Source organism: Leucopleurus acutus (genome assembly GCF_964270905.1).
Source record: "Leucopleurus acutus genome assembly, chromosome: 19".
Taxonomy (NCBI): domain Eukaryota; kingdom Metazoa; phylum Chordata; class Mammalia; order Artiodactyla; family Delphinidae; genus Leucopleurus; species Leucopleurus acutus.
The window spans coordinates 47,760,785-47,772,429 of record NC_139161.1 but is presented as its reverse complement, the minus strand read 5'-3'; the positions used below and the strand labels follow the sequence as shown (position 1 = coordinate 47,772,429).

The 11,645-nt window shown below is 62.7% G+C and overlaps 1 protein-coding gene across 1 annotated transcript; it reads right to left on the bottom strand.

The window, feature by feature from the left end:
- Positions 1–471: 471 nt before the first annotated feature.
- WDR81 (WD repeat domain 81) lies at positions 472–11,491 on the bottom strand. Its single transcript, XM_082860733.1, has 10 exons — positions 7,614–11,491; positions 6,761–6,868; positions 6,328–6,518; positions 6,024–6,214; positions 5,611–5,776; positions 5,367–5,532; positions 3,993–4,682; positions 3,223–3,368; positions 2,755–2,934; positions 472–1,698 (listed from the first exon to the last, which is right to left on the bottom strand). The coding sequence occupies exons 1-10, from the start codon at positions 11,287–11,289 to the stop codon at positions 1,378–1,380; spliced, it is 5,835 nt and encodes a 1,944-aa protein (XP_082716859.1). The 5' UTR covers positions 11,290–11,491; the 3' UTR covers positions 472–1,377.
- Between the last annotated feature and the right edge of the window lie 154 nt (positions 11,492–11,645).

Genomic DNA, 11,645 nt, shown 5'->3' with positions numbered 1-11,645 from the left:
GCAGGGAAGCGGAAGCTGCAAGAGACGACGCAGGGACCCAGGATAGGATGCCCATCCTCAACCCTCACATGCCCAGGCTCCTGGTTGGACGCCTCCAGCCTGGATCCAGACGGCGGGGGTGGGGAGAGGAAAGATGCGGAGGGACACAGCCTCTCCCAGCACCCTACTTCATCGGGAGCAATACCTCCTCACCCTCCTCAAGGGTGAGGGTTCTGGAAACTGGCCTGGGGCTGCACGAACCAGAAGCCCTGTACCCGGTACCGCCTGAAGAACAGTGATCGGGCTGCCTCCGCACCTCCTCACCCTCTCCTCGCTGTCCCGGAAGCTGCAGGGTCTCAATTTTTCCCCACCCTGGCGCCGTCGTCAGGAAAAGCCTCACTCAGGGACCTCCCTGGTGGCCCAGGGGTTGGGGCTCCGCGCTCCCACTGCACGGCCGAAAAAAAAGAGAAGCCTCACTCGGTTCCACGGCTCTTCCAAAGAATTTATTGATCATATTTACATCTATTGCAAATAGTGAGAGAGCAGCAGAGGCCCAGCCTCAGACCTCATCTCTGCTCCAGAACGTGAGGACCCGGGGATGCCTGGGTCTTCCTGTCCCCTGGGGGAGGGAGACCTGAGATGCAGAGATGACCCTTCTTGCCCCTTCTTTCAGGGTCTTGGACCTGCTCCCCCAGGGACTCTGGACCCAGGGGCTGTCTCATCAACTCAAGGCACAAACACTGTGGTGACGGGTGGGCAGGCAAGGCATGGGGTCACTCCTGGCAGGCACCACCGGGCCCAGTCCATCTTCTCTCCTTTGGTCCTGCCCTCTTTCTTCCCCTACTGGTCCCACACTGGGCAGGGCCTGGCTGGGAGGACACTTAAACCACTGCCCAAGGCCCCTAACTCCTGGACCATGGCCAGCCCTTAGAGGCTGGAGTCCAAGCACCATCAGTGTCCTGGACTGTGGTGGCGTCCCGGTCCTTGCAGGACAGGGGCAGAGAGAGCCCAGCAAGGGGTGCTGTGGCTGGAGACTGGCTAGGCAGGGAGAGTCTCCCTTCCCCTTCCCAGAGCTTCCTGTCCCCATGTGGATGCAGAGGGTGGAGCTGGGGAGAAGAGAGGACAGCAATGCCTTCCCCAGGCTCTCGCTCTTGCTTCCTGCTGGCTCGGTGGGGCAGCATCGCCCCAAGCCATGAACGAGATCCCTTCTGGCAGCCTCAGTGGCTCTGGGGGTTCAGGAGCCCAGACCTCCAGGCCACCTTAGCTGGCAGGCCATGTGGGTACCCAGGGCATGGGGCCGGAGGCTTGCCAGGAGGGATGCTGCTGGGGAAACAAAGGTGAGGGATGGACTCCTGGAGGACATGTGCCCACCTCCGCCTGGCCAGCTCTTGCCTCGGACTATGCCAGGAGGCGGATGACCCCGTTGTCTGAGCCCAGCAGGAGGTGGCGTTTGGTGGGCAGCAAGGCCAGGCTGGTGAGCGTGCCACGGAAGTTCTCGGAGCTGAGCTTGGTGGTGGCCTGGGAAGGCGGCTCAAGTAGGGAGCAGACGCCAATCTTGTTGGCCACGGTGCCAGTTACCACCTCGCTGCCGTACAAGTCGAAGGTGTGGATAGGGTCGGAGGTTGACTTGTAGTGATGCGTGGGCTTCTGCTCCAGCTCCTTCCAGACAGTCAAGGAGTGGTCAGAGGAGGAGCTGACCAGGACGCTGCCCTCCACCGCCTGCCCGGGGAGAGCAGAGCCTCAGCAGGGCCCAGGGTCTTCCTGTTTCCTCCCACAGGATCTCCCAGGAGGACAGGGTGTCCTGAGCCGGGGACAGGCTGCCACCCTCCCACGTTATATCAACGTTAGTTAACAGGAATATATTAAGTGTCATCAACCTAGTCATCATTATAATTTGGGCACTTACGATGTCAAGCATTGTATTAGGTACATTACACGTCTTAACCGTGGTTAATCTTCATAACAACTCTGTGAGGAAGGTGTTGTCATTGTTCCCATTTTACAGAGGAAAACACTAAGGCTCAGGAAAGTTAAGTAATCATACAAGGTCACAGAACCAATAAGTGGCAGAGCCAGGATTAACACCCAGGCTGACCCTAGAGACCTCCTGATGCTTTCTTGGAAAGTCAGAATTTAGAGGCACCCAGAACCCAGGATCCCCTGGGGGGCCCTGGAGGGAACCGGGGGCTGCCTGCCCCCAGCAGTGGCAGTGCATGTCCCCTGGTTGCCGCTTAGGATGGGGAGGGAGTCCCAGGTGCCTGGAAAAACCCTCCCACAAAGAGCCCTGTTCCTCCCCTCCTGCACCTCCCGGAGCAGTTCCCTGAGGTCTGTGATTGAAAATGGGCTGGGGGTGGAGGTGGGGGCAGGATTCCCATGCCCGATCCGCCCCTGCCCGCACCGGGACAGCCCAGCTGGGGGCATGGACTCTGCTCAGTGGTCTGGGGGCAGTAAACAGCCTCCCAGCTGAGCTTTATTTAACCTGACTGGGTCATGGACAGGGCCCGACCCCTGATCCTCCAAGTAAGACAAATATGGACAAGGGTTACTCATTAGAACATCACCAGGAAGCAGCAGGGTCAGCTCGGCCCCCCGGTTCCACCCAGCGGCCAGCCTCCTGCCGAGGCCCCCATGGTGCAGCTGGCTCCTGACCCTCCCTGCCCACCAGTCCTCGGGCAGGTATAAGGGAGGTCAGCTGGAGCCTGTCCTGGGTGGGCTCTAAGCAGAGGTGACGGCTGGAGCAGTCAGCCAGGAGGGGAAGGGAACCTGGTCTGTCACCTTGATCTGCAGGATGTCCCCTTCATGGGCAGGCCAGCCACGCAGAACCAGGCCCGTACGGGTGTCCAGGAGCACCATGAAGCCCGAGGAGAAGCCGGCCACCACACTCCGGCCGCTGGGGCTGACAGCCAGGGAGCGGACAAGCCCAGGGTTCAGCCCGCTGCTCAGGCGGAACTCATGCTGTGGGCAGAGGAAGACAAGCTGAGGCGCCACAGCCTGCTCCAACCCGCATCTCCCTGAGGTCCAGTTCATCCCCCAACCCACACAGCTGGAAGGCCTGAGCCTCGTCCCCGATCAAGGGGGGGCTCCCCAAATCCCAGAGCCAGAGCCCCACCCCCCACCCCCAGGGTTTGCTGCTACAGATGATCTGTCACCAAAGAGAAACTCTGCCCTGGCCTCCTCTCTTCAGGGGTCTCTCCGCCCTGCCAGGCACCCAGGCCAGGGCTCAGGGAACAGGATGCCCCTGACCTGCAGGCCAGGCTTCCGGCAGTCTACAAAGCGCAGGGTCGAGTCAGAGCTGGCCATGGTGATGCTGGTGTGGGGGGCGGGCATGACAGCCACAGCGGTCAGGGGCACCCGGCTGTCCGACGGCTCCACCATGCGAAGGGTCTTCCCTGGGAAGGAAAGGCACGGTGGATCTGGGTCCCGGCCACTGACGGAAGAGCCCCGACTCCTCCTATCCCCCCAACCCACCCTGTACCTGCCTCCCGCATCCCAGGAAACCTCAATAAATGCTGCGAAAGATGTTTCTTGACCCTCCCACCTTCCTACTTCCGTGGCCAAGCCAGGCCCCTCTCTTCACACAGCACCCTCGCCGAAAGCTACCTCCCCACCACCTACCTCAATGCTACTCTACCTCCTTAACCCCTGCTCTTTAACCTTATTTCTGCCTACAGTGATGACAAAAATATGCGAGCAACTGTTTACCAGCCAGGTACTGCGTGCTCCACGTTAAGCTAAAGCCCTATGCATTACCCTCTAAAGCAGCTGTTCAGATTCCCATTCTGCAGACAGGAAAACTGATACTTCGAGCAGCAGAGTGACTTGCTCAAGCTCACTCGGCAAGTAAGTGGGCAGAGCCGATTCAAACTTGGGTATGACGGATTCTGAGTCTTAGATGCTCCTCTCTGTGGCCTCACCGGGTCACCCTCAACCACATACCGTTATACCCCAAGCCACCCCCCTTGGTGGAGTACAGGACAGCAGCAACAGAACAGGCCTCACCTGGGCCCGCTCACCTGTGAAGGGGTCCCAGACGTGCACAGCCCCGTCACAGCTCACCACACACTGCGGGGCCTCAAGCTGGCCCACAAAGAAGACACTCTTGCGGTGCTGGGCATAGACGAGGCGTGAGGCTGTCTCACTGGTGCCGTCCCCAGAGTTGTAGAGGGGCCAGAGGCGCACGGTGCGGTCCTTGCTGCCACTCAGGAAGAAGTCCTCGCTGCTCAGGGGCACCACACACTTGACGGCCCCTGAGTGGCCGGGGAAGCTCTGCAGGCGGATCTGGTGGAAGTGAAAGTGGGCATCCTGCTGGTTCACGCCGATCTCGTACTGCCAGTGCGCCAGCCAGTTCCCACTCAGGCCGTGCACGCTCCGTGGCAGCTTCCGCTTCAGCACGTTGTCCTCGCTCTGGCTGCCGAGGTCCCCGCCACCCACCCCGGGGATGGGGCCCAGCGGGCTGGGGCTCTCAGGCTGGGAGTCATCGGGGATCTGGATGCGGTTCCCGACCAGGACGCTCCCAAAGGTCCCCGAGTGGCCGTCGTCCTGGGGGCAGCCCCCACCCTGGGGGTCCCACTCAGGGCCGGTGCTGGGCGCGGTGGGCTCCACGCTGGCAGGGCTGCGATGGCTTGGGCTCATGCTCTCCAGATACAGCCCCGCCAGCTCCCCCACCAGCTCGTGGTTGGGGACGATCTTCCGAATGATGTCACCTGGATGGGAGCGGGAGAGGTCCTGAGATTAGGGGAGATGGCAAGTGACTGCCACCACCCACCCACGGGCTTGGGAGCCACAGAAGGCAGGCCAGGTACTGTCTGTGCAACTCTAAGCAAGTAACTCTTCATCTCTGAGCCTGTTTCCTCCCCAGGAAAACGTGGATTCATTCCTTCAGTATGGACACGTGAGCATCTTCCACATGTGCTGCGTGCCATGCTGGGCATCAGAAACAGAACGGTGAACAAGACAGGTCATGCTCTCCCTCCCACAGGCTAGATTTCAGTGGTGGGATGACAACATATCTGACCAGCACTGTTCATCCTATTCAGGGCGATGACACACATAGACGCTTGGCACAGGGCCCGGCCTATACGGGAAGTTACGTGAACAGTGGGCTGCTAATTCCTCTCAGATGGCTGCTAAGACGTCAGTCCGGCAGCCTGACTGCCCTGCCTGCCCCAGGCACGGGCCAGGCTGCTCCTGTGCCTCCTTGCTGGCCAAAGCTCAATCCCTGTTTATACGTCACCGGGACTCCGGGACCTAAGGCCAAATCCCTTTGCTCTGACCCAGAGAACTGTGTTTAACACCCACTCCTGACTCTAGGGGCTGGGGGAGCATGGGGCCCTCCCAGGGGAAGAGTTGTAGCCACAGAGGCTGGGAGGGACGTGATGGGCCAGTACCCAACAGGCAGGAGAAGGGCACGTAGATCGTATACGCCATCTCCAAGGTGAACACCTTCTGCAGCTCGTCCAGCAGGGTGGGGTCCACCAGCCGCAGCTGCCCATCGGAGAAGGCCACCTTTGGCAGCTGGCCCTCACTGCGGCCCACGGACTCCAGCTTCAGATCCTGTGGGCAGGAAGCCCGGGGAGTCAGCGGAGGCCACGGCCCCTGGCCAGCCCACCCCAGCCAGGTAGGTCTGCCCACCTGGTGCCGAAGCTCGTGCAGCTGAGAGAAGATTTGAAAGAAGGTGGCCACGGGCTCGCTCAGGTGCTGCTGGACCATCTCCTGTCCGATGCGCAGGCAGATGAGGGCGATGAGGCTAATGGTTTTCATACACAGGACAGTCCGGGCCTGGGCTCCACTTGGGAACCTGGAAATAGAGCTTATAAGCTCCAGCCCCCACTGCCTCTGCAGGGCTTTCCCAGATCTATCCAAAGCCGTAAACGAAAGGAGCTGTAAGACCAACTGGTCCAGACCAGGTGAGGAAACGAAGGCAGAGACAGGTGTGGCTTCCTCAGGGTCACCCGGCTGGGATGAAAACCAACACTCCTGACGCCCCGCGCCCCAGGTCGCCCCCCAGCCGGGCTGCTCCCCTGTGGGGTGGTGCAGGGCCCTACCCCGTGACGAGGGAAGTGAGGAAGCTGAGCACGGGCAGCAAGACCTCGTGGCTGATACGGGGCAGGATGTCCATGAGGGTGGTGTCTGAGAGGTACACGATGATCTTCTGGGTCAGAGTCACCGCTGCCAGCAGCCCCGCCTCCTTGCGGCTGTTCAGTCGACTGGGGCCTGAGGTACTACCCGGGGCCACCTAGGGCCACAGAGCAGATGAGGGCCAGGTTGCCTCACAGACCGCCGGGAACCCAGAGAGGTCCTGGGTCGGCCCTCAGCCGCCCAGACCCCGGCTGCCAGACGGTGACTGACCAGGTAGCTGATGTAGGGCAGGTACTGGTAGGTGAGGACGGGCTCCCCGTACAGGTGGGCGACGTGGAGGAGGCAGCTGAGCACGGGCCCCGATACTATATCGCCCAGTACTGGTCTCTTCTGGTAGATGTTGCCCACGTTCAGCGGGGGGCTCTCGCCACTGCTCACGGTGAACTGCTGCTGGGTGGGCCCTGTCAAGGAAGGGCCACAGCTAGTGGAGGGCAGGGGGGAGGTGGGCCTTCAGGGACCGCAGTGCACACTCCTGCTCACTCTAGCTTGGGGTCTCCCCGTGCCTCACCCAAGGAAGGAAGGAGCTTACAGACTGGGACCCAGGACCGGGCCAGGAGGTGGTCCGAGGTGAAAGTGGGAAGGATCCGCTACAGGGGGCTGAAGAGGGGCAAAGGGCTGGAGGAAGCCCCATCCCCGGCCTTACCCACATAACACGACGTCAGCAGGCGCAGCAGGTTCCGGGCCACGTGGCGAGAGGCCACGGTGGGGCCGAGCTTGGCGGACAGCCAGCGGACCATCTTGCAGGCCGTATCTGCAGGGCGGGGGCAGGCCCTGAGCTCATCAGATAACGGCGGCTCACTACTCCCCAACCCCACCCCACGGACCCCGCCTAGCCGACGCGGACTCCAACTGTGCCCAGGAGCCCAGCCAGCGCCTGGCCACCCCACGCCACCACCCTCCCTTTAGCAGCAGCAGAGCTGGCCTGTGGGAGTCTGGCTTTGGGGCTGCTCCAGGCACCTCTACTCGGGCATACCCTGCAGGAGGGTGACCCTTTCAGTGAATCTCCCCCAGCTCCGAAATGAGGCCCTGGCTACCATCCCCTCTGGCCTCTTCCCCTTCCGCTTCTCTTCACTCTCTCAGTCTAACCACACTGGCCTTTCATAGATCCTTTAATGGAACCATGACAGCCTCAGAGCCTCGCACAGGCTGTTCCCTCTGCCTGGAACGTTCTTCCCACCGCAGAGCCTGCCATTTTTGCCCAGCTACCTCCTCCTCGTTGAACCCCAGCAGGCCCTACTTCCAAGGAAGCCTTCTTTGACCCCTGAAAATGAGGTCTAAGCCCATGTTATATTCCCTCGTGGTAGCCAGCCATTGTTGTTTGTAGCACTAACAGAACTCGTGCTTACGGAAGACTGCCTACAGCACGGACGTGAGCTCCAGCAGGGCAGGCCCATGGCTCTGCTGCGTGTGGATCTGCTCGACCCACTGCTTGGCACAGGGCAGGGGCTCCGCACACGATGAGTGTTAGACCGACACCTCCAGGCCTGAGAACTCACCAAGAAGGATCTTCTGCTCTTTGCCCTCCGACTGCTCGGTCAGTGGTTCCTCTTCTTCCTCCCCATCAGCCCCGCCGTCACCGGCCACGACCGTATCCATGGACAGCACCGTGTTGGACAGCGTGAGCTCAGACGCCTCGGGGACCTCATCCTGCTCCCCCTCCCCCTCCCCCTCGTCCAACACCACACAGCCCTCCTCCTCCTCCTCTTCCTCCTCGGAGCCCTCGCTTTGCTTCAAGTCCTGGCTGCTGTCACCCGACCTGAGGCTGCTCTTGTCCACCGGGGCGCTCCCCTCGTCTGCCACCCGCTCCTCGCCCAGGGATGTCTCGCTGCTGCTGCTCTTGTCGCTCAGCCGGCCCAGGCTCACGGCCTCAGCCTCCTGGGGCTGAGGGGACTCGGCCACGTAGAGCCCGGCCTGGAAGTCCTCTGTTTCGGGGAGGTCGGCCTGGTCGTGGAAGCTGACGCCAGACGTGTAGTCCAGGAGCCCCAGGCCCGAGGAGGCAGCAGGCTCCCCGTCCATCTGGATCTCCTCCCCAAAGGCACAGGAGCTAGGCCTGGCCCCCGGGAGCCCACTTTCCTCATCCTCTGCAGCCCCCGCCAGGCCCTTGCTTTCTTCCTGGGAGGCCTCCACACCTGCCAGCACCTGCAGGACGTGGGGCAGCAGGTGGAAGAGAAAGGCCTGCAGGCCCAGCCGCACCATTAGCTGGGCCACGAAGCAGTCGGTGTACAGGTAGAAGCGCCCGTGTAGCCGGCAGGGGCTCTCGTAGGCACCAATGAGAGGCTTCAGTAGGTACCTGTTAGCATTTTTGGGGCCCAGTGCCTTGGCAACAGGTTCAAATAGGTACCAGGCCGTGTACACGGCTGTGTGCTCCTCAGACATGAGCGACAGCACAAAAGGCAGCAAGATCTCCAGGCCCTCGGGGGTGATGTCACCCAAAACTGCACCCAGTTGCTGCCACAGAGCAAAGACCAGCTCCCGCCCCTGGGCCTCGTCCTCCACGCGCCTTGCCTGGTACAAGAGGATGAACTTGTGCAGCGCGGGGAAGTACGAAGGGAAGGGAACCACGGAGCTGAAGGGGCTGAGGAGCTGGGCCGGGCAGGGCGGGGGCAACCCCTGGGAGACGGGCCTGTACTCGAACAGCGGGTCCAGCTTGCCCCTCCCTGCAACCACGGGGCCTTGACGGCCACTGAGCTGCAGGAGCGTGTCCAGCACGGGCTGCAGAGACACAGGGACCTCCTTGGGATGGCGTGTGCAGAGCCCCCGAACAGCCTTGAAGCGTACCCACAAAGGCGCATCAGGCGGCAGCGTCCGGACCCTGGTGGCAAACACCATCTCAGCCAGCAGGACACCCAGCGCCTGCATGTCCCGATGGAAGAGGTCCCGCAGCAGCACGGCGCGCTGGACCTGGGGCTGCGGAGGCACCTCCAAGCGGCCCCCCAGGCCTTTGGTCAAGAAGTTGCCCAGTTTCTCCACCTCTTCCAGAGCCTGCAGAGGACCGAAGCCCTCCGGAAGAAGAATCTTGCCCTCCTCACCTTCCCCGGGGTCTACCCCAGCAGCTTTGTTCCGGCGGCCTGGTCGAGAGGTTGAGGCCCCCGAGAAAGGCAGGAGGCCTGGAGGGGCGTGACTAGAAGAGGAGGAGGAGGAGGGGCCCAGCTGGTCACCTGCCTTCCCAGTGAGGGAGATGGAATCCAGAGCTTCTGTGGCCTGCTCCAAGTCATCCTCCCCCACCACGGGCATGTCCCTGGCCCAGGCGGCCTCACGGGGAGCGGCCTCCAAAACCGGCCTGCCCGTTCCATTCGTCAGCTGTGCTGGGAAGTCCTCCCGGCCTGTGCTCTCCTGGATGGTCTGGAACAACAGCCTGGGGATGAGTGGAGGCTCAGGGGCAAGAGCAGGGGCCCCGGCCAGGCGCCGGGGGTGCGGCTGGTCAAAGAGCTGCACCACGCCGTAGCTGGTCAGGTGCGTGTGGGCGTCCACCAGGTGCAGACACACATTCTTCTCCTTCACGGCCTCCTTGCCCTGGAGTTTGTAGCCAAAGGTGAGGTCAATCCAGTGGTGTAGGTCCTGGGACACCTCTCGGCTCTCCAGCAGCGCCCGGTGGGCAGCCACGAACTCCTCGCTGGAGCTGCACCAGGCTGGCACGTCCAGGTCAGGCATGTCAGGGTGGATGGAGCAGAAGATGGAGGGATCGGTGTAGAACTCGGGGATGCACTCATCAGGTGTCCAGCTCTGCATACGCTCCATGCTTGCAGGATACTCATGGGGCTCCCACTGCGCCCGCACGTGTCCACAGAGCACCGACCGGGGTGTGCGCCGAGCCTTGTACACATAGTATGTGATGTCAGAAAGCACGTCAGAGATGTGGTGAGGAACGTGCGGTGGCTCCCCGCCCCCCGCGCCACCTGCCACAAACGCCTGCCGCGTCATCTCATACGTGAAGTCCAGCTGTTTATCCCCCTTGTTGAGGCGGAACTTGGACTTGCGCAGGTCTCGGAAGCGCCCCCGGGGCGTGGTGAAGTCCACCACCCAGGGCAGCACTGGGTGGTAGTTGGGGTCCCCCTGCCGCCGACCTGCCAACCGATTCAGCTGCATGAGGTAGTGGAAGTTGCTGATGCGGCCATGAACCCAGTCTAGCACGAGGTCCCTAAGTTCCTCCTGGCAGGTGGGACACCCAGGTCCCCCTCCTCCCTCCTCTCCAGGCTCAAGGCCTGCCCCCTTTCTTGCTACAGAGATCTCCTCATTCTCATCCTCTCTGAGCTTCTCGTAAGCACTCAGGTCCAGCCGTAGCTCACTGCAAAGCTTCTCATCTACAGCGATGTGGTGCAAGGATAGGGCCCCACAGGCCAGTCCCTGGCGGTGACAGGCGTCCATGGCCCTCAGCACGCGGAAGAGAATGAAGAGCACCTTGGCTTGGCTGTTGGCCAGCTTGGCAGGGCTGAAGGCGACCACATCGTGCAGGCAGAACTGCACGTAGGGGTGCACCACATACAACATCTCTGGTGACTCCAACAGCGCCTCAGCTCTCAGAAGACTGGGAGAGGCAGGGTTGCCCCGAGGAGGACAGGGGCCATCTCTGGCATGTGATGGGCACTGGGGAGCTTCGCCCACTGGCAGGAAGGGGCAACCATAGACCCTCTGCAGAGCTTGTCGTACTGAGTCCAGGGCAGGGACAGCTGCAGGGGCAGGACTGTGACTATAGGGCTGCCCATACGTGTGATATGCGTGGCGCCACAGGTTGCGATAGTTCTGGGCAGCCACATCCTGCATGAAGCGAGTGAGGGTCTCCGGGCTGCCGGACCCCTCCTCAAAAGGCAGGGAGCCCAGCGGGTAAGAGAGCCTCTGTTTCCGCAGCCCGTGGACCTCCACTCGCGTCCAACCGGGCGGCAGCCTCTGCACGGAGCGTTGCAGGAGAGTTCTGACTTCCGCTTCGCCCAGGCCTTCAGCGCGGGGACACGGTCCCGGGGGCAGCCGGCGCTCGCGGAGGCTGGCCAGCCAGCGCGCAGGCACTAGGGCCACCACGTGGGTGCCCCCCGGGGCTGGAGCCAGCTGCCGGGCATCGATGTTCAGGTCTCTCTCCACGCTCCGGAGCAGCTCCTCCATGTCGGGGCTCGGGGGCGGTGACCAGCCCTCGGCCTCGGTGGTAAGAGCGACTTCCCGCCCCCTGCTCCCCAGGGCCATCCCCTCCTGGCCGCCTGGGGGCGGCGCGGGGCTGAGCCCGGCCACGGCCCTCCTCGCCACAGCTTCCGGAGTGCCGAGCCGGGTGTGTGGGGATGGGAGAGGGACAGGGGCTGGGGCGGAGGAGGCGGGGGTGGGCCGGGGACAGAGGGGGCGCGGGGGCGCACTTACCCCTCAGCAAGGTCCTGCACTCCGGGAGCGGCAGGGCGGGGGATGCGGGGCGCCACCGCCGGGCTCCACCGTGACGGGTCAGCTGACGCTGCTCACGTGATCGCCCCGGCACGGAAACAACCGCACGTGGCTCGACTGGTCCGGGGGACCCCGCCTCCCGCCCGCGCCACCGCCCGGCCGGCCTCGGC

Coding starts and splice junctions, on each gene's coding strand:
- WDR81 (XM_082860733.1), bottom strand. CDS start 11,289: ATGGCCCTGGGGAGCAGGGGGCGGGAAGTCGCTCTTACCACCGAGGCC. Junction 6,519..6,760: donor GCTGACGTCGTGTTATGTGG/GTAAGGCCGGGG, acceptor CTTCCTTGACAG/GGCCCACCCAGCAGCAGTTC. Junction 6,215..6,327: donor TGCCCTACATCAGCTACCTG/GTCAGTCACCGT, acceptor CTGTGGCCCTAG/GTGGCCCCGGGTAGTACCTC.